General features: G+C 38.3%; 2 protein-coding genes across 4 annotated transcripts in view; one reads left to right on the forward strand and one right to left on the reverse strand.

Annotated features, from left to right (window-relative positions):
• Nucleotides 1-3,833: 3,833 nt before the first annotated feature.
• LOC136831248 (facilitated trehalose transporter Tret1-2 homolog) lies at nt 3,834-16,137 on the reverse strand. 2 transcript variants are annotated; one of them, XM_067091309.1, is made up of 7 exons: nt 15,907-16,137; nt 10,953-11,029; nt 9,761-9,914; nt 7,903-8,065; nt 6,666-7,433; nt 6,141-6,279; nt 3,834-5,149 (listed from the first exon to the last, which is right to left on the reverse strand). In XM_067091309.1, the coding sequence occupies exons 1-7, from the start codon at nt 15,923-15,925 to the stop codon at nt 4,967-4,969; spliced, it is 1,503 nt and encodes a 500-aa protein (XP_066947410.1). In that variant the 5' UTR covers nt 15,926-16,137; the 3' UTR covers nt 3,834-4,966. The 2 variants fall into 2 exon arrangements, with proteins under 2 accessions (XP_066947410.1, XP_066947420.1); XM_067091319.1 differs by having other exon boundaries at nt 10,953-11,037; nt 15,907-16,060.
• LOC136831231 (sulfhydryl oxidase 2-like) overlaps nt 14,060-21,203 on the forward strand; it is a 99,169-nt gene continuing 92,025 nt past the window's right edge. For both annotated transcript variants that reach the window (XM_067091286.1, XM_067091296.1), the window contains exon 1: nt 14,060-14,291. The gene's annotated coding sequence lies outside the window, so the exon portion shown is untranslated. The remainder of the gene's footprint in view (nt 14,292-21,203) is intronic.

The raw sequence follows: 21,203 nt of genomic DNA on the forward strand, positions 1-21,203 counted from the left end.
ATTCCCACTTCCTGTATATTTCTGAACTCCTCTTATTGTTCACCTCTTCCTTCTATTTTCTGCTATCTGCTTCCTTTTCCTTTATTTCACCTGTCGTCGTCCTTCTGAACGTTATTTCATTTATATAATATATATTCATATCTCTTCCATATAATTCCTTCATACTTTCATCCATTTATCATCCCCACCCTTCTATGACAGGAGATCTTCCGCCAAAGACTAATATCATGCCGAAAGGTATGTCAAGTTCATACAGTTTTAACCTTATATACATACAAACAATAACTGAGAGCGTACTGTGATTCTTTGGAAGCAGTGTTTCTTGAATTAATTTCAATATTTCAGCGGCAGTGATGAAGTAGACCGAACGATTCGATTTGTACATAATTATTATGATTACAAAAGGAGAGAAACACCTCGAAAACTCAACAAAGTTTGTTGTACTTATTCATATACATCACAAAAGAATAAAAAAGAAAATTAAGTCCAATCTCTGACAAAGGATTCTAGCTTCATTTGCCGGTTCGCCTCACAATATTTCTAACCAAAATGTTACTGAAACTGCAAAACATGGTGTAATGAAAAACTTCACAGCGGTGAAAAACATAATGGCCAGAAACGTTACCTATCGGGGCGAAATAAAAATAAATCTCAACCTCATTTCACATCTCGACTGCAAGTTTGCCTAACAGTTACAGCGCAAACACTTCCATCATCTCACAGAACAATTTTCCATTTAGATGACATTAGTCGAAAGGCAATACGGATTTCACTACCTCAGGAAATAAACAATAATTAGATACCTCCTCCTCCCCCCACACCCTCCCCCCCGGACATGGGAGAAGCTTACAACCTACGTGGTGCCACAGTGATAAGTTCGTTCATTTCCCAGAATCCCAACATACCTTTGACGTCTGTACTCCCCGACATCTATCCTTCTCACTTTTTTCCACTGAGAGTCGGGTCCCTGCAGTGACGAACTGACTCGTTTAGTGTCATTAGACCACTGGGTAACACCTTCCATATCTATCTGAATTCAGTGGGATCAAGCGAGAACATAATATGTGAAGTGTGTGTTTTTCTTCTTCTTCTTTAGGCATTTTCTTACCTCAGCAGGGAATATGATCGTATAATCTTGGTTTTTGTACTAGCTCAGCCATCCGGCAAGTGACGGAATTTTCTTTTCGTTTTCCTTCTGCTTCTTAACACTAACTGTGAATCAGCGAAGGCAAAATTTCTGCGCCATTATCCGTCTTCTGAGTCGCCTGTGTAACAAGCTTTAACAAGACATATTTCTAAGTGTGTAAGCAAAACCTTAAAAAAAAAACCTGTATTTAATGCCTCTTTTTCACTTTTTATGGTTTTTAGACTTAAGTTACTTTTCCATGTAAAGGTATTTGTTTCTTACTCACGGAGCTCACTGACCAAGTCTGGAAAAAGAGCTCAGTCCTCCAAATGAGAGATCTTTGTTAAATTTCCTGTCCTTATTAATGTAATATTAAGTACTGGCTTTGTTGGTTGAGATATGCTCCGTAAGCTCTGTCTCTTATTTGAGTGGAAATTTGAGCTCTTTTACCGATTCTTAATAAAAACAAAGTCGTAACTAAATAAGAAATAAACAGTTGTTCGTTTTTTCACTTGCAATAATTTCACTACAAAGTATAATTCTTTTAACTGATATCAATAGTAACATTAGATATACGTGCCTAAATCAGTTCCCCGAACTTCCCGGTGTAGGAATCAAGATGTAAGATTAGGTGAGTTACGCAGAGGTCGATTTTTCAACTCTCCCCCGCATGACGTCACATGGAGAGACATCAGTAGCCGCAGGCCGAGCAGTTACCTTCCCCTTGCACGTGGCGCGAGTTTTCACAAATTTGTGACAATTCTTGAGGTATTTGGTGATATGTGCTATTTATGGATGCTGTAACACGGGAAGGGAAATGGTTAGCTTTTGCCGTTTCCCTAAAGATCCCGAAATGTGTAGGAAGTGGGTGAACATCTGCAGGAGAAGTGAGCATATAAACACCAAAAACGCAAATGCATTTGGTTCACTTTCAACAGAGCGATTACGCAAGAAACCGCAGGCTTAAATTGTTTAATACTGTGTTGCATAGGCAAGAAAATTTATGGATGATGCAATACCGAACCAACGTTTGCCTCTGTATGATAGGGCCACTATCATACAGAGAGAGAGGGGGCAAAATTTTATTAGAATTGTTTTCATGTGTGTGAAATAGCCAATTATTTGTTTGGTAAAGGAAGGGGAAGATTATGAGAGAGAGAGAGATTTTCTAGAATATAAATAAGCCTACTTTTATTATGGGCATGACAAAAAAACCGGGGATGGTGCAATACTAAAGTACATTCACATCAGCCGTGCATTTGGTGCCTAGCGCTGTCCCTTACGACGCTCCTGATTGGCTAGTGGTCAGCCAACCACAGCACTGGAAAATGGGCAGTGTGCAGTCTCTCTCAAAGCTCCAGATAGTGAACATCTCCGCTCCGACACCTGAAGAACATGTCTTTCAAAAGTTATAACTTTCATTACACCTCAGTTTTACCCAAAGAATAGTAGTGTTTCCCAATTTCATCACTAAACATGTCAAGCCAATGGTTGAAGGATTATAATGATATATGAATTATTTACTTCAATAAACTTAATGGTAAGATATTTGATAGTGAAATAAACAAGAAATTTTTAATGATAAAATGTATTCTTTCATTCCTTACATAGCATCGCAGTGCATTCAGCATTTATCGTCTTGTGTCCCATAAAATTTCGTAGCTTAAATGTCATGGATGGCAATGCTACCTAAAAAGTATGGGTAGGGCTATCAATCAATATGAAAATAAGCAAGCGATTAAGAATATTAAAATGTGCGGGGATGCACGCAGACTATAGCATATATCCCGGGCAAACAGCCAGCTCTTTACACATTCCTTAGGCCTACTTCTAGAGGAATCTCTTGCTTTCGCTTGTTGTTATTTGGGCCACACTTGAATGACGCTTGTATGTCAGATCTTGCATTCAAGTTCAATAAACGAGCCTAGGATTATGTAATGACTCGTCCATGGCCGTCTGCAATCAGCTACACTTCTAATATTGTGAGCCTCCTCGCTCCCCTACAAAAAAAGTTACATACACATACCATACTTTTCTATGTATCTACGTATGTATGTAGTCTATAATTACTCATTTTAATTGTTTTCCGTATCGAGGCCCCTGATAGGGTGCTACCGTAGGCCTACTGTCAAGTGCAGCTGGTCGTGCCCGTGTAGAGAAGTTACCTCTTTATTCGGACGGCCATAGACGAGTCATTACATAATCCTAGGCTCGTTTATTGAACTTGAATGCAAGATCTGACATATAAGCGTCATTCAAGTATGGCCCCAAATAACAACAAGCGAAAGCAAGAGATTCCTCTAGAAGTAGGCCTAAGGAATGTGTAAAGAGCTGGCTGTTTGCCCGGAATATATGCTATAGTCTGCGTGCATCCCCGCACATATTAATATTCTTAATCGCTTGCTTGTTATTTTCATATTAATTGATAGCCCTACCCATACTTTTTAGGTAGTATTGCCATCCATGACATTTAAGTTACGAAATTTTATGAGACACAAGACGATAAATGATGAATGCACTGCGATGCCATGTAAGGAATGAAAGAATACATTTTATCTTTAAAAATGTCTTGTTTATTTCACTATCAAATATCTTACCATTAGGTTTATTGAAGAAAATAATTCATATATCATTATAATCCTTCAGCCATTGGCTTGACATGTTTAGTGATGAAATTGGGAAACTACTATTCTTTGGGTAAAACTGAGGTTTAATGAAAGTTATAACTTTTGAAAGACATGTTCCTCAGGTCTCGCAGCGGAGATCTTTACTCTCCGGAGCTTTGAGAGAGACTGCACACTGCCCATTTTCCAGCGCTGTGATTGGCTGACCACTAGCCAATCAGGAGCGTTGTAAGGGACAGCGCTAGGCACCAAATGCACGGCTGATGTGAATGTACTATAGTATACATCTCGGGAATATGCAGCCGGGAGTCATGGTTGTATCCATTCTTCTCGATAGTTTCAAGGACCAAAATATTGATGTTCCGGAGGATGAAATTAGTTATTTTTTTAGATGCAGAATTTACTTTAAAATGCAACTATTAAACTCAAAATGGAAACAACCATCGCAAAGTCAAGGTACTAAAAACATTAAGAAAATAATGCAGTAATTTCTGATAAACATTTGACAGAATGAAGGCAGTACCAGGGGAGTGTTAAATGAATTATAAATAAAGTTTATTTTACTTTCTTAAGTGCTTTTTCCTTTGGTTTCCATTTCCAACGCCCAGTTTGTATTTTATATGCAAGTTTATGGAGAAATAATATTATTATTAAGTAAAACAATACTGTGAACTCTATACAAGTAAGTCGTCTCGACGCTCAGCATCCAAGTGCTTCGTGTGACGTCACTGAGCACAGCCAACCTCTCGGCAACCTGCTCGGTAAAACTCACCGTATCTTTTTACGTCTTGGCAGGGACTATAGCTGAGATCGCCGAGTCTTATGCTTAAATAACTTGGTCTTAGTTCTAGTTCTTCTAAAGTTTCAGATCTAGTCCTGACATATTTTCATATGACTGACATGTTTTCTTACCTCAAGTAACCTTCTGTTTGACTATGAACAACAGTACTCAACAACTCGTGGGTCAGAAAATGTTTGGAGAATCTCCTTCCAACTCAAATCACATCTCACCCGTCATTGCAAAGTAAATAAAAAAATGTAGTGGTCCTTGCAGAATGGATTTCTCGGGCGGGGCGAAGAGCCTTCCGTAAGATTCACTCCTTCTCAAATAAAAAAAAGAATAAAATGTTTCCCTCAAGGTTATTAGACTTGCATCATGGAAGAGAGAACTTGGGGAAGGCAGCGGCTATTTTACAGGTTTTGATTTTCTCAGATCTTATCCAACTCTTTTGCCACTCGTTTCTTGAATAAAGAAGATTGTGTAAGGGACGCCAATTGTTGCTGCCACAGCATATACCCAGTATAGCCCTCCACTTGTGAGATTTTCTTGCAAAGGACTGAAGAGTTGCAGAACAGCAAAGGACTGCAGTCCGCTCATTGTTGAGCAGATACTCATTCCCTGCAGAGAAAATGAAGGGCATGTACTTGACTTGGAAACAAATGTGAAAAAAAATTAAGAAGCTAGAAGATGGCAGACGACTACATGGTGACACTGAAAAGAGCTGTTGGCTAGAAGTGAATCAGCAGGTTCATGCTTAACTGGGAAATTTGGGAGTTAGGCCAGTTCAAGCTGGCTAGTTAAATATTAGGGATTACTTTGTTTAGTGGTCATGAATATCCATCTACCCTCCTCTATGGCCTAACTTTACAATTCGTTACCTGCTTGAACTACTTCCATGTTTCCTGACTGACTTAAACCCTTAGAGATACTGGTCTATTGCTTCCCTGTGGTCTTTTTGCAAAGCCCATGCACCTTTTACAGGACTCAAGACAAATAGAAAGGCCTAGCGTTCAAGAGTATAGACTACCAAAGAAAGCGCATCGTGAGCTTTTGACTACAAAAGGAAGATTTATGACAGAATTAGAAGATTTATGACAGAAGTAGAACAGTGTTGGTCTAAAATAGGAAGCGGACGGTGGGTCAAGCTTTACTATTAAATGGTTATGAGAAAAGTTCGCAATTCAAAGGGTAAAACACGTACGTGAAGTACATGAGCCTAGAAATAGTTCGTGACAACTGATACGGATGCCAATGCAATGAAGAGTGGTGAGGGTGTATGGTATTAAAAAGAGAAAGATACTGAGTGTGTGCGCATTTGTGTTTCATCAGTGACACAAGAATCTGACCAACTCATTCTGTGAAAGTGTAAACGAAGAATTAGGGAGATGTGGATAATTTGTCCTAAGAAAAAATAACATTGCTTTTTCAAAAAGAAGCTGAAAAGTTCAGTACCTTAGGGGAAGATGAGTCTGTCATTTATTACCTAGAATTAGATGCTAACATCTTGACAAGGCAAAAGATACTGTATTACTTGCAAGTACTATGCCGATATAGAACAAATAAAATCAAAATTTCGTATCAGATTCAAGTAAATGAAATAAAGAGTTACCTGAGACCTGACATTTGCAGGGAAATACTCCGAGCCGAAGATATATGGGATGGGCCCCGCGCCCGTTGACTGGCCTAACGCAGCTAACAAGAGGCACGCCAGAGGGACCCAGGACCAGTCTGAGATTTCTGCGCCGACGCTGAAATACAATACATCTGTTACCAATGCATGTAGTAAGTGTCAGTCATGGTGCACTGGTGAAACCGTTCTGGGTTTTTTTTTTTTATGGGGTTGTAATTTCGAGAAAAACTTTTTTTTACGGGGTTATAATTTCGAGAAAAATACTTTTTTTATCTTGTTCCATATCAAAGATACCCATTTCTTTCTTCCTGGGGATTATTTTGACATGTGGTTTGCTAAATTTGCAAGTAATGTAACCGTAAACTAAATGTGGCTGTTCTTTGTACAAAGAGAGAACTTGATTTTAGATTTATTATTAAAGGCACTGAAATGATTAAATGTTACGAATTAAATTAAAGTTCCCTTTATGAAACTTAGACTGTATGTCCCAGTGTACCAATTTACCTTGAATCACTGTCGTAAGCAACTGTGGCATTCGACGTCACTGGAGGAAGGTTCTCGACCTCTAGTTCTTGGCTCAAGCGACCGTAGTCCATTATGTAATTGTAAGAGCCAAGGCAGTAGTAAGCAACAGCTATGAGACAAAAGGAAGAGATGAGGCAGTAGCGTCTGCCTATTTTGTCCAGCAGCAGCATCATGATGAAGTTCCCGACGAAGAGTGCCACTGTAACTATTATGGCGCTCACGCTTCTGTCGAACTTCAGGCTAGAGGACTCCAACATGCGCACTGTGTTCGATTTCAGAACTTGCACCCCGCTGAAGTTGGCGATGAAGAACAGAACGAAAAGGACCAATAATTTTTTCAAGTATGCCGGGCGCAAGAGTCCTCTGAAGCCTTCTTTTTTGCTGCCACTTAGTCCGTTCATTTCTCTGATGTGTCTCAGCTCTTCGTGGATGTCTGCGTAGGGACCACGGAGTTGCAGAAGCACAGCTAAAGCCTCTGTTTCTCTGCTATTGACTACAAGGTAAGCAGGACTCTCAGGTAGAGAGGGAATTATAAGGCAACAGTAAACGAGCATAGTGCCACAGCTAACAAAAGCAACGTAGTACCAGGAGAACACAATGCCTAGGCCTATTACGGTAAGACTGCCTATCTGCGTCATAACGTTGACTATCACAGACGCAGCGCCACGAGAATTGAGACCAGCTATTTCTACTATGTAGGTTCTCGCTGAGATTAACGTCATGCCGAAGGCTACTCCTTCAAGGAATCTGAAAAGAAAGGAAAACTGAAAACGTTTGCTTGGATTTAGATAGTGCTCTCTTGTTTATACGAAGGTATGATGTCTGTTTATTTCCATGATGACAGCCCTGTCTACACCATAACATAAACTAATGCAGGATCTAATCCTCTTTATGGTCATCCTTTCTGTTCACCTGTTTGGTAAAATGCTTTCATTTTATTGTTAAATAAATCAGTAGCAAACTTATAACTCAAAGTATTATCACTAATATCTATATACTGTCAGGTAGCTAGGGATACACAGCCAGGTCAAAATCTGAATATTTAATTAGTGTTTGTGTGTCCTGTATTTCTAACTGCATAACGAATTAGTAGAAAGAACTGGTGGTGTTTAGTACAGTTTCTCTCGTACCTCCAGCCCCCACACTGCATTGCCTGCAACTTCCCTTAATGGATTTGCTATTTCAGTAGTTTCCAGTGACTATAGGGAATAAGTACCTTCCAAAGATGAGCATGTAGGCGTTACAGCTCAGCGCCACGAGAAGGGTGCCCAGGATTGTCGGTATACCAGCTGCTATCATCGACTTTCGCCTCCCTATGGTTCCTACGAGCCATCCAGCCAAAAGGTGTCCCGGCATTGAGCCCACAAAGACCATACTGGCTATGAGAAGTAAACAAGATTTTTTTTTTAGTTTTTAGAAGGACTTTCATTAATATTTTAATATACAGTAACACCTCAACTTGATAGACACTTTGGGGTCAGGCATTATGCTAAGTAACAAAGTCCGCTGAGTTACAAAAACTATATTATAACCAGCACGTTACAGCTAACAGCAATTCCACATAGTCCATAACTTACACTAACCTGTACTTTACACTTACCATTCAATTTAGATCTGTTTTAAAATTTATGACATCTAAAACGGTTGGCAAGCAAAAAATAATGATAATAATGTAGAAGATGAGTGCAGAAGTCCATTAAGTTGATATGTTACTGCGTTCAATTCTTATAAGTTTAAAGTTCATAAAAAAAAAAGTTTAATGAAGCATCTGTATTGAACAAGATTTCGATTTAAGGTAGGAAAAAAAGTTTGATTCTTGCTGGACTTAAATCACCATATACTCAGGGACAAGTTCTTGGACTGAGAATGAATTCCTGTTGAGGACTTTGTGCATTGGGCAGTGTCCTAATGACGACGGATATCGGAAGTGACCTCTTCACGGTTTCGGAAAAACGAAAATCGCAAACCTCATTCTCTTATCCAGACTAAGAACTACAGTCCAGTCTCCTTGGTGAGGAATCAGAACAAGTTCAGAACTAGAGAAAATTCAGTTACATATAAATTTCCCACCATTATCTTTATTAATATGCCAGTCATCCACAAGGCTCTTCAAGAAACAAGAACGTCAGTAGCGATACCCAGAATCGTTCTCTTATACATTTCTGTGAGTGCTGCTCATCAGAGGGCACAAACTCAACATGCAATGCAATTTTTGCTTCTTAACCGGTTTCAAGTACTTTCTTTTTTCGCCTGACGTTACTCAGAGCTTCCATTATCCTAAAAGAGCTATGTAGGTCTACTAGCAAAATCAGTTACGCATGAGGCAGCAGCTCTCACTCAGCTTTCCTACAGATCGTACTGCAATACTTCTCGAAGTAAGCTTTTTTCGGGATAAAAACAAACTATATACCATCCATGACAGTAGGCCTACCCCTTGAATTAATGGTGACTCTAGAAACCCGGACCCAGAAAATGGACACATTCCTTGTTATAGTCTGCAGCCAACCGTTTTCTCAGCGCGAAATGTTCTATTTAAAGAGGTCTTGCCGCAGCAATTCCATGACGAGGCTAGAAAAAGTGACTGAGATTTCATATAATTAATGAAATGTACAAAAATAGTTTAACCAGACCACTGAGCTGATAAACAGCTCTCCTAGGACTGGCCCGAAGGATTAGATTTATTTCACGTGGCTAAGAACTAACTGGTTACCTAGCAACGGGACCTACAGCTTATTGTGGAATCCGAACCATATTATGACGAGAAATGAATTTCTATCACCAGAAATAAATTCCTTTAATTCTTCACTGGCCGGTCGGAGAGTCGAACGCTGGGCCAACAGCGTGCTAGCCGAGAGCTCCACGCACCTCTCCAATGAAGAACTTCAATAAAATGTATAAGATGGCAGTTATTGCTGTTTTCTAAGCTCATACATTTTCATCGAATTAATCACGTACAAACGTAAGTGTGAATAACAACTGAAAGAGAGAGAGAGAGAGAGAGAGAGAGAGAGAGAGAGAGAGAGAGAGAGAGAGAGAATGTTTCCTCATATATGTACTGTATAGCTTTCACCTACATATCATGTCCATCTGCACGCTGTCGAAATGAATTTCGGTGTCGTAGATCGTTGAATTAGTCTCACTCATGTGCACAGCAAACACGTTGGGCCAAGCAATCATCATCCCTCCGGAAGACGCGTACCCAACGCCGACGCCAATAACCAGCAGACACTGAAAGAGTGAGACAAGATAAAGGGATTTTCAGAAAATAAAGATAAAGTCAGGCCCGTGCCGGGGACGGGGGAGGGGGGCGGCTGTTGGGGGCTGTCGAACGACACCCCCCCCCTCCTCAACATTTCTGGAAGTCCATATTTTCTGTGACTGTCCTTTTCACTGAACTGTGCTTATAAAGTAATAAATAACAATCTTTTGTTTTTTTTTCAAGTCTTCTTTTATAAATTATAATTAAAATTCTGTTAACCTAAATCAGTTCTTTGAATAACATCTAATCGGGTAGAAGGGCATAGACCGCATGTCCACTTTTTCTTCTTAATGTAACTAAAATAACATTTTCAAGCATTTCATCTTGTATATACCTATATAGAAGAAAAGGTCCAGTTTTTGGAAAAACGACACCCCCCATAAAAAAAACTCTGGGTACGGGCCTGGAATTACTAGGGTCTAAAGGTGGAATTGGGAGGAAACCCCACAGTTGCACTAAGAAGTAACGATTGGAGAGGTTGAACGGCATGTGGTGGACTGACGGCACTAAGCACCTATGGGAATCTATGCATAAAGGATAAACTGTAACTTATGTCTAGACTCAAGAGTAGTAAGGTCATTGAAATAACGGCAAAAACTGACAAAACACTCAAGGTCAAAGTCTTCATGACAGAGGTCATGGTCGTGGATGATAGCGAACATCACGATTGGGATAAACATCAGTCAGGAATTATCATGAATATTCAGGAGGACGAAGTTCAAGACATTAATGTAATTTACTGAAATGGAGATGAACTTGCACCTCAGTCACAAAACTTATCTTTGACAGTCTTTGTAAGAAACGTTATTTTTTTTACATTGATATTAGTCTTACAAAGCTCTCTCTCTCGCTAAAATGCCTTTAAAACTTAACATAATTTACAATGATCTAGTCTTGTAAAGCTACAAAGGACTCGGCAGCTATTTACATATGACGAGAAAAATCAGAGAACCACCTTTAATGTCAAAAAGGCTGCAAAAATGAAGAATATCGTTCCATATTCTTACCATTTTCAAGCGTCGCATTCGACGCAGAGCTGGAGCCTCTTCTTCTTCTTCATATCTGCTTCCATTGACAGCAGGCTCTGAAAATCTGTATAAATTAATTATCTACTTTTGTTGCAGATTTTGGTGAGACACCAACAAAAACAGTGTTATTATCAATTGTAATTTATAAAAATCTCACAACCAAATGAGTCACGAAAATGATGAAGAAATCCACAATGATGTCTGTGTAAATATACATATTAAGAATATATATAAAACGAAAGCTTTCGAGAACCTACTCGACTCTCCTTACCAGAGAATCGAGCGGGTTCTTGAAAGTTCTTGTTTTATACATATTCTTAATTATACATTTGCACTGACATAAGTATGGATTTCTTCACCACTAATTATGATGATAAATTTGTAAGTCTAACAAAATTTCACTTGGTCCTTTTTTTAAAATCTCACACTCCAAACACCACTCACGCTTGCATTTCAAAACGTTGCACTTGGTACGACATGAACACACCCATGCCTAGGCTTATGAGTCTCGAATCTCCTATCTAAAACGTCATATTGTTGTAAATTCCTCCTTCAACTTCTAGTATCATGCTGTGTTACATATAGTGTTCAATTAAATCCACTGAGCTTGTCCTTCTCTTTAGTTACCCTACGTCTTGTCAAGAGTGTTTACTTATCTTCTCTTTCACACTGCCAGGTTCCTCACCTTGGGCTTGGAGACTTTAATATATACCAAAGAGAGTGGTTTTTTCCTCTGTCTCTGATGTGGGACGAAGTGAGGACCTCTCCAATTCCATTGAAACAAGAGGGCACAAATGATTCTACAATTCCATGTCGTCACGGCCATAAAGCCAGCATTGTCTATATTTTCTCTATTCCAAATCCTTCCAATTACTCTTTGCAAATCCAGACCCTGTAATATAATCCTTTCTATTTAAATTTTCACAGGAACGTTGCTGCTTTGTTCATCTTGAATCAGCAAATAGGACTAACGCGCATGGTTTATCCCGTCTCATCTTGCTAGGAAGACCAATATATCGATATTCAGAAGAAAACGTTTTCGCTAAGAGAAAACTTGAAATGGAAATTTTGTTTCCCACTGAAAAAAAATCATGGTCCTTTGCCATACAATTCTTAACCTCTGCAAGTTCAAATGTCAATTGTTATTAAAGATTATTAAACCTCCTAAAGGCTGGATATAAATCAATAAGACTGTATAGTAAAATTATACTAGAACATCATCTGACGACGCTAAAATAACATGAAATGAAGCTCAGCAAAATTAGCGATTTGTCCAAAGGAAACTGCGACTAGCGGTAAGTTAGTTTCTGTATTGGGAAAAATTTATCGTCATACTCTTTGTAAAGTACCGTAATGCATTTATTTACAAGCTCGCTGTTTCCTACCGTCCATAATGGAAATGTTCTTTCTTTTGTATTTAAAATGTCCTCTCGCTCTGGGAAAAAGAATGAATAATGTTACGTTGGCATATATAAACAATTTACGTCACTGCTGCTAAACTCTCAGGGGGATGATGCACGATGCAATTTTGTGGATGAGAAGATTCTGTTATGTTACTTGACATTCTTGATATGTTTGGCTTTATTTTTTTATTACAATTTAACCTAAGTGAATTACGTTCAGTCCAGTTCACTTGGTGAACGGAATCATCTTTATTTTTCACCGGAAATTGTTAGCTGTTTTTCGTTGTACATTGTTAACAAAATCCTTAGAAGTGATTGTTGTTTATAGTTGACACTGAGTGGATGTCTAGTAATCCATTTATCTTCATGTTCGTGCTTTTATAGCTAAATGTCTGCCCTGAGGCGATGACCTTTACAATTTGCCATTCTCTCTTGGTGTGCGAGCTTCAGTTGCTATCTGATGTAACTACACCACTCGTGTTGCTGCATCTTTTAAAGCGTAGCCTAAGATCTAAACAACTTGGCTCATCATGAGTTCGCTGTCTTCTTACATAACGACGTTTTTCTTCTCGCCATTGAATCGTTTTAGTCTGAAGACACTACTATTTTTCGTTTCTTTCTTTACTAGAAGATAGTACGTTCTTATAAATAAAGACACAGCACTTAAAATCAATGTTAGTTGTCGTCAGTCAGAAGATTTTGTTCGAAAGATGTAACACATGTAGAACAGGGAATGGGTCCGGGTATTCATGAATTTTAAATTGAATAATTCCACTACAACTCTCTCTCTCTCTCTCTCTCTCTCTCTCTCTCTCTCTCTCTCTCTCTCTCTCTCTCTCTCTCTCTCTCTCTAATGGTAAGACTTTCGAAGTTCGGACGCCATAATATATTCTAGACGTTTCAGATTGCATGAAGTTTTTTCATTTCCTCGTTTCATCTTCTAAGTTTAAATCAAAATATAAAAGAGCGTCGACTGCGTTCTTTTGGTGTTCGCTGTAAGGTCTAGGGCAATGTATTCTCTAGACCTTTATAGAATCCCAGATCTCACTCGCAGGTAAATTCGGTTCGAGAAGGTTTTCTTTTCTCTCTCTCTCTCTCTCTCTCTCTCTCTCTCTCTCTCTCTCTCTCTCTCTCTCTCTCTCTCTATATATATATATATATATATATATATACTTAGTATAAGGGAAAGTGTTATATTGTCAATTCACGAAAGTGATAGAGGAAAGAAGTTGCCTCATGATGAAATGCAAATGCAGAGGGACGTGTCAGAATGTAAAAGTGAATGGTTTTTGCTCTCTCTCTCTCTCTCTCTCTCTCTCTCTCTCTCTCTCTCTCTCTCTCTCTCTCTCTCTCTCTCCGGTTTGATTGAATTTATGAAAATTTGGTCTGATGACCTGGCACTATAGGACCATTTGGTTATTCAGTGCCTCTCTCAGAGCCGGCTGACAATTATTCTCTTTTCAGTTATGCTTTTCTTATATTCCTATGCTTTGGTAATATTCTGATTTATTTTTTTAGTAGAGCAATATGGGTAGCTTGTGCACCGTGCAATATATGTTACCTGTAGCCTACCACCAGAGAGATTTAGGCCTATAAAACAGAAAACGCCCGATGCTAATTTCCAGAACAAGGAAACCACTAATTGATACTATATTCCCTGCAGTGTTGTCTGATTAGCTTTGTACAGACTAAAAGGGATGCGGCTGGAGAGCGGGTGGGCCGTTGTAGAGATTTCTGTGAGGTTCCAGTACAGAGTTTGACCGGTGGTTATGATGATTTTGTTCATAACTTGGATACTGAAACATATATGGGCTGGTGTGGTGCTATTAATCTGTTTAGTGTGTTGTTTTAGTGAGTTTTGACTGAACTGAAGTCTCAGTTTCAACTGTCTGCCGTTGCTGAAAGAACTAATGAGGTGAGTTTATTTCATTTTTCTCTAAAGTTTCCTAAGCAACATGGCTACCAAATTGTGATTCGAAGGAAGTCAACCGAAGTCGTTTAACGGAGCTGGGTGAAGTAATGGCATGGTTGATAATAGTGAAATCGTGTTTAGTGAGGGGAGTGGGTGTTCCATTGGCTTTATAACAATCTGGAGATGGGGGAAGACGATGGACAGTTTTTAACTAAATCGATGGGTATTATTTTACTTTAATCCAACATTGCATGGTCATGTAGATATCGTTTTCTTATGTATTAATGTATGTTTTGGAATGTTTTATCGTTTCGTTAGCAACAGGATATTTTTCGAGATAGTGGACCCCACTCTTATATCCTATAACTTTAGGGATCACAGGAAAGCTTTTTTTTGTGGGAAAAAAACGAGTAAAATACAAGGACCTTTATCCCACACCTGTTACCCTAGGCTAGGTTAGGGTAGGTGTAGTTGGTTAGATAGTTTGCCAAAGAAACGAACGTCATAAACGTTGAGAGCACATATTAAAACATAGGAAAGTGGTATTTTCAAGTTCAAAATGCTGTAATGGCTTAAAGTGAAATTTTACCAATCGAAGCTGGGGTGAACGAGGCGTTTTACCCATCAATAATTCCTTGCCTTAGAAGTCTTGATTTTCCCTTAGTCAGTGTCACAAGGTTTTCTAAAGCAGTCTCCCCGCAATCAATGGCAATATCAACATGACTACGCATCAGATTATAACGTTATGACCCTGACAATACAAAGATTAACATACAATGTGTAAGTTGCGCAGTAGCCGCTTGACTGACGTTGATATCTTAGACATAGGCTATCTCAAATATGTTTTTTTTTTTTAAGAGTAAGTTTACGTGACCTTGGTACGTGACGTACAAGGGACAAAAATAAAGCTAAAGATGATGAGTAAATAGGTACTATTGGTCATGTCACCGATTTAATTACAAGGTTAAAAATCTTGACTCAGGTGTAGGCCTATTGACTTGAGTGTGCTTCGTGACTTTTGCACCGTCAGGTTTGGAAGGTGCTATATAATGCCATTTTGCGAAATTTCTTAAAAATCTGTAACAGGTGACAACTATACACAACAAGAACAAGCTTATATTTTCCAAAAATAATCAATTTAGAAAGCCGAATGTCTTCGAATAGGTCTGAGCGGCTAGAGATAGTACTATGTTTAAAAAATTAACTTCATTAGCTTTAAAAAATTCATTACGTTAGACGCGTTGCACGTACTATTACCATCGTCTGTTTTAAGACGACGATAGTTATCAATAGTTTAACGATTAACGAAATTGTTAAAACGTTTTACCGGCGCTCGGTGTCTTGCTGTTATCAAGGTTGAGTAAACTGGCTGATTCATCCACCAGTCGAGTTTGAAAAACACAGTTGTTTTAATGAACTTTTGAGTTTGCAATAATGTATTCTCTTCGCGAGAATATATCTTAACCCAGTGATGTCATTTTTATTTATTTTTTTTTTATCTAAGCCTCCGCCTGCAGAGATTTCCTCCCAGCATAAGGTCAAGGTCGTGAAGAAAGAGAATTGTGCACGTAATAAAAAGTTACTGACAGCTTTTCTTCGTCTCTTATAAAGTACTTACGTTTTATATTTAATCCCATGTTGATTCGCTCTGTTTTGTGCCGTTAATCTTAGTTGCCAGGGATAGGAGCAGCAGTCGCGACGTGATCATAAGGCTGTGATGGCCACACTAAATGATTAGCTTTACAGCAGGAGAGCCTTGCCCCTTATGCAATGAGTCGTATAGCCTTAATTGTCTCTTGCACATGCTTCTGTAAACTCTCCATCACAGTTACCATTTAGCCTACACGCACTGAAATGAAAGAAATAAAGACAATGTAGAATTAGACATAGTCAGCCTACTCAATACCAAAGGAAATTTGCTACTCGTCATCTCCCTTTAATAGTACTATAACTCTTGCCACGACGAATAGATCTCTCTGGCGAGGCTTTTAAAGATCTGCCCTGTTGCCAGTTTTACGAAAACAGGCTACTGACACGTGTGTGACAGACCTTTAAATGTCTTCGAGACAAACCCTGAGGCTATACTTATAAGATTTTTGGGGCTTTTGATTTCCAGGTACTTTAATCTCCTTCCTACTCCGCCCTGCTCTCTCTCTCTCTCTTTTCTAAATCTTACGTTTTTTTTTTTTTTTACATATGATCACCTTATCTATTTTGTCAGTACTTGTAGATAGATGTACATTTATCATTATTACACAATTAGATACTTAAAAGTATTTAATTAATGCTATAGAAATAGGTGATATATTTCTTGTTCATTTTTCGAAATACGAATTAAAATAAACTTCTTTGTCGCCTATATATTATCTATAACGAGGAGTAACGATCATCTTAAGTTTTAAAAGACTACTTTTTTTCAATAAAACTTTTTTTCCACACCACCACGGACAGATAACGGTATCTTTGTCACATTGCAGTTTATTTTAATTAGTTTAACAGTTATCTTTAATGCTGAACTTCTAATATTTACGTATTACGTATTTCCTTTACGTATTCTTCAAGGTCTAGGTTTATCTTGCCCAGAGTGGGTTAGATTTCGTTATCTGTATTGCATTTTGTGAGAGATTTCTTTCACGAGTCTAGCCATGTTGTGGTGATGGGTTGGGGAGGCTGGTGTGGGCTCTGGCGCCATGCTCCTTCCCCTGCGATCGACAGAAGTTAATTGTACTATTTTTTTCGGAAATCAAAATATCGTAGTTGATTTTGCTCCGATGGAGAACACATAACACTCTGGGAGAACTGCTCTCATCGTTTTAGAGGCGCAAATTCCAGCATTTAAGATCATTCCACGGTCTCGTTGAGACTGCTTCGTTAGGAGTTAAGGCTGATTCACATTACACCACCACGTCGCTTACACGCCACGTCACATCACCGTCCCATCAGCCGTGTTTTGTATTCACACCATCCATTAGGATCCCGTTCAGTTCGTGCCCAACCTCCCATAGTCATGGCGCCTCACAGATTTAGCGTTAGAAACTTGCATTAAGCAATTTAAGCACCGTCACGTCACGTCAAAATATTCTTAACAAGAAGTGACGGTGGATGCCGTGTGATTGATGGTGACGTGATGTGTCGGTGACATGATGTTATAATGTGAATCAGCCTTAACTCGTAGGGGCAATTTTTGAGACTGGAAATTATTTAGTCAAGTGTTGCTTAGTACACATTATTTACGTACTTTCTCAGAAATGTATATTTCCTCTATCCCCTGAACATCAGCCTGTTTGTCACACAAACACGCGTTTTACTTACATGGAGAGAAATGCACATGGTCATGCACTATTTGAAAGAGAGAGAGAGAGAGAGAGAGAGAGAGAGAGAGAGAGAGAGAGAGAGAGAGAGAGAGAGAGAGAGATGTTAATACTATTTTCTGAATCATCTCAGAACTGGACCGAAAATTTTCTGTACATTTTGGAATATGGCGCACGAGTTGATTGATAAAAGAAATGTGCACCTGTCTACTAAGTTCTTATATTTCTTCTTTTCTAAGCGGGTACTTATAGTAGAATGGCTGGTCATTAACACACACACACATATATATAATCAGGTAATTAGTCATTCCCCTCTACTTAGAATAAAACTTCCTTGTTTAAAATAGGATGCGATCGCCTGCTGTAATTATTGTAAGTTCTAATGAATTTCAAATTGACGTAAGTATTTGTATGGTAAAGTATTTATTTTAAGAAACGTCCGAAATCCAGGCATTGTATCAGTGATATGTGTATGCATAAGATAGCGCAGGGTCTGGTGGCATCAACAGTGTTGCTCGTTTTCTGTTTCAAAAATTCCGCCGTTTTCTTTCTAAGGTAAAAATTAAAAATACGAGGTTTCAAGAAATTTTTTTCTTATTTCTTGTAGACTAATCTTAGTAGCTTAGTGCGAATGAGAATCGTTAATTGTATCGGTTTCTTTGTGGTTCAGTAATTTTATCATATTCATAGGAAATAATAAAAAAGTAAAGGTAAAATTATGACTTCAGTTTCATCATCGTCGGAAGAATCTTACATTCGTACATGTTCTTGGGAATCATTTCACAGCAGAATAAATTACCTTGTAATTTTATGCAAGACTGATATTGATTCTGTTTTAAAATTATAGATGCATGAAAATGTAAATAATTTTTCTTACGCAGTTTATATTGGTATATAAACACAATATGGTATGAAATTTTATTTAAAGAAATTTGTTCTACGTTGTATGTACAATGTAGGCCGACTACAAGCCATTTGATGACCTGTGGAATTATAGTTGTTTGATGGAGTGATGCCCTTTCCCCTCTAGTATATTTATTGCTTAACAGCTGTTAACTCACTCATGACTTGATAAATTTAGATTGATTTTTCAAGTGATAAGCAAGTTTTAAGGGATCACTGTTACCTTTAGTTCAGTCGTAATATTATTGTTATGAGGTTTCAGTTATCTGGCTGAAGTGAGGTAAATTTTTGGATTTAATAGTTGTGTAATAACAGGTACTTGATCACTTCGTGACAGTACACACACACACACACACACACACACACACACACACACACACACACACACACACACACACACACACACACGCTGTCAAGTGTAGTTGTCATTTGCTGGTATATCGTCCTTGTTCAGAATGTTTATGGCAGCGTTTCCTCTCTGAATAGGCAAGGTGACGATGGTAATTATCCTTTTTCTGCGAATCTTAGGAGGGGTTTCATTATTTGTGGGATGATTATGTTTAAACAAAGGATTATCATCTTTTGAGTGCTATACTGGTTTTAGTTTTCTGTAAATGAAAACTATTGTGCCAGCTTTGTTTGTCCGTCCGCACTTTTTTCTGTCCGCACTCAGATCTTAATAACTACTGAGGCTAGAGGGCTACAAATTGGTATGCTGATCATCCACCCTCCAATCATCAAACCTACCAAATTGCAGCACTCTAACCTTAGGAATTTTTATTTTATTTAAGGTTAAAGTTAGTCATAATCGTGCTTCTGGCAACGCTATAGGATAGGCCGCCACCGGGCCTAGGTTAAAGTTTCATGGGCCGCGGCTCATACTGCATTATACCGAGACCACCGAAAGACAGTCAGAACAGTAATATCTGGATAAAAGGGACAGACAGTACAAGAAGGTGCCGGAAAATATTTTGGAGTCCATCAGATTTTTCCCGGGCAGCACCGGGTTGGTCAACTAGTGTATATATATAATATACGTATATATATATATATATATATATATATATATATATATATATATATATATATATATATATATATATATATTATATAGGCTATATACGTATATAATATATATATAAACAGGAATGTAATTTACAGGCTTTCTCTATTGTTTAAGCAATAACCGTGAGATATATGCTTAACTATTTTTGGTTAATTAGGTTTTAGGTTACCTATGACCCTTCAATAGACAATAGGAAAGCAAAATATACTAAACAACGCTCCAGAAACTTCTCCCGCGGACGAGATATTGGTGAAGATTAGAACAAAAAAGTGAGTCGTCACAGGACAGTCTCGGGTTATTTTGCCCAACAGCTAGGTCCACAATTCCAAAAGTAATCCATTATCGGTAAGTCATTCATGAACGTAGAAAAGCTTAAAAAACTCAAATACAAAATTCTGGTATAAAAATTTCATTCTACAAGTGCTGTTTTTTTCTTGCCATGTGAATATACATGGCGGGAAAAATTTTCCGCCATTTCCGTCATCTTCGAAGTGTGACGTCATCATCCGTTTCTCGGACGAATTCCCGCCAAAATCCAGCACTGGCCAGCAAATGTCTGAAATCGGACACACACATACACATACAAAGGCTAGGACAAAATTGCTGCTGACATCATGCCACGCTGCCCAAATTGTTGTTCCCGTGAGCAAGCATTTTACTTGCTCCAGGGAGCAGCTAGTGTGCATTTATTTCATTCATAAGCTTAACACCCCCCAGTTTGCAAATAAATTCTGTTAATTAGGATGTTGTGCTTATATGAGGATTGTCTTCGAAAAGAGGGTAGTATACATGCTATAGGCCTAGCCTTGTGCTAAAACTGATAACATATTGGTTTGCAACAAAATAATGAAAGGGATAATTGCTACCAGTTCATTGGTTTTGCAGAGGGAGAACGACCAGTTTTAATGCACATCATATGCAACAATACTCGATGGAAAATGAACCTGACTACATTTTCTTCATGATACATCTTTTCTTTTGCATATTTTTCTGATATCTACAGTAATTTCTCAGGTTTAGCTTGAAGTTTTCAACGGTATCACATTGTTATCAATTATGTTGTATGCAAGTACACAAACATCACTTTTGCTGTATTATTGTTATTTAAAGCGTCTGCTTTTCAACCTTGTGTAACTTTCAGTTTCGTCATACCATCACTTAACAGTTTTATTCCTTCTTCTAACCTTCCTAAGCTATAAACACACCCCACTGATTTTATAAACACCCTTGGATGTTGCTTATAAATCGTATATCCCCTCCATCTGTTTTAACCTAAGTTTTCATCCACTTCATTATATGCCATTATCATTTTGTTCTTATCAAACTTGCTTGTCTAAATTACACTTAAAGCCACATTGTCATGCCTTCGTTTCACATTAACATATCAGTCTATTTTCACTTTTGCTTCGACAGACACTGATCAGATATGCCTCCAGCCACTGAATATATCAGTTTTCATCTACCCTGTAATAACACGTCCTCATCTCACATACATGTATATTAATAAACTGTGTGCGTATTTAATAAGGCAGTTTGAATACCACCTGGGAAAAACGAGGTGTTATGCATCCGCCAGCCACTGTTGTTCCCAATGCTTCCTGATATCCATTTAAATCGTGAACGTAACCTCTAGAT

The sequence above is a fragment of the Macrobrachium rosenbergii genome, chromosome 4, assembly GCF_040412425.1.
Source record: "Macrobrachium rosenbergii isolate ZJJX-2024 chromosome 4, ASM4041242v1, whole genome shotgun sequence".
Classification (NCBI taxonomy): domain Eukaryota; kingdom Metazoa; phylum Arthropoda; class Malacostraca; order Decapoda; family Palaemonidae; genus Macrobrachium; species Macrobrachium rosenbergii.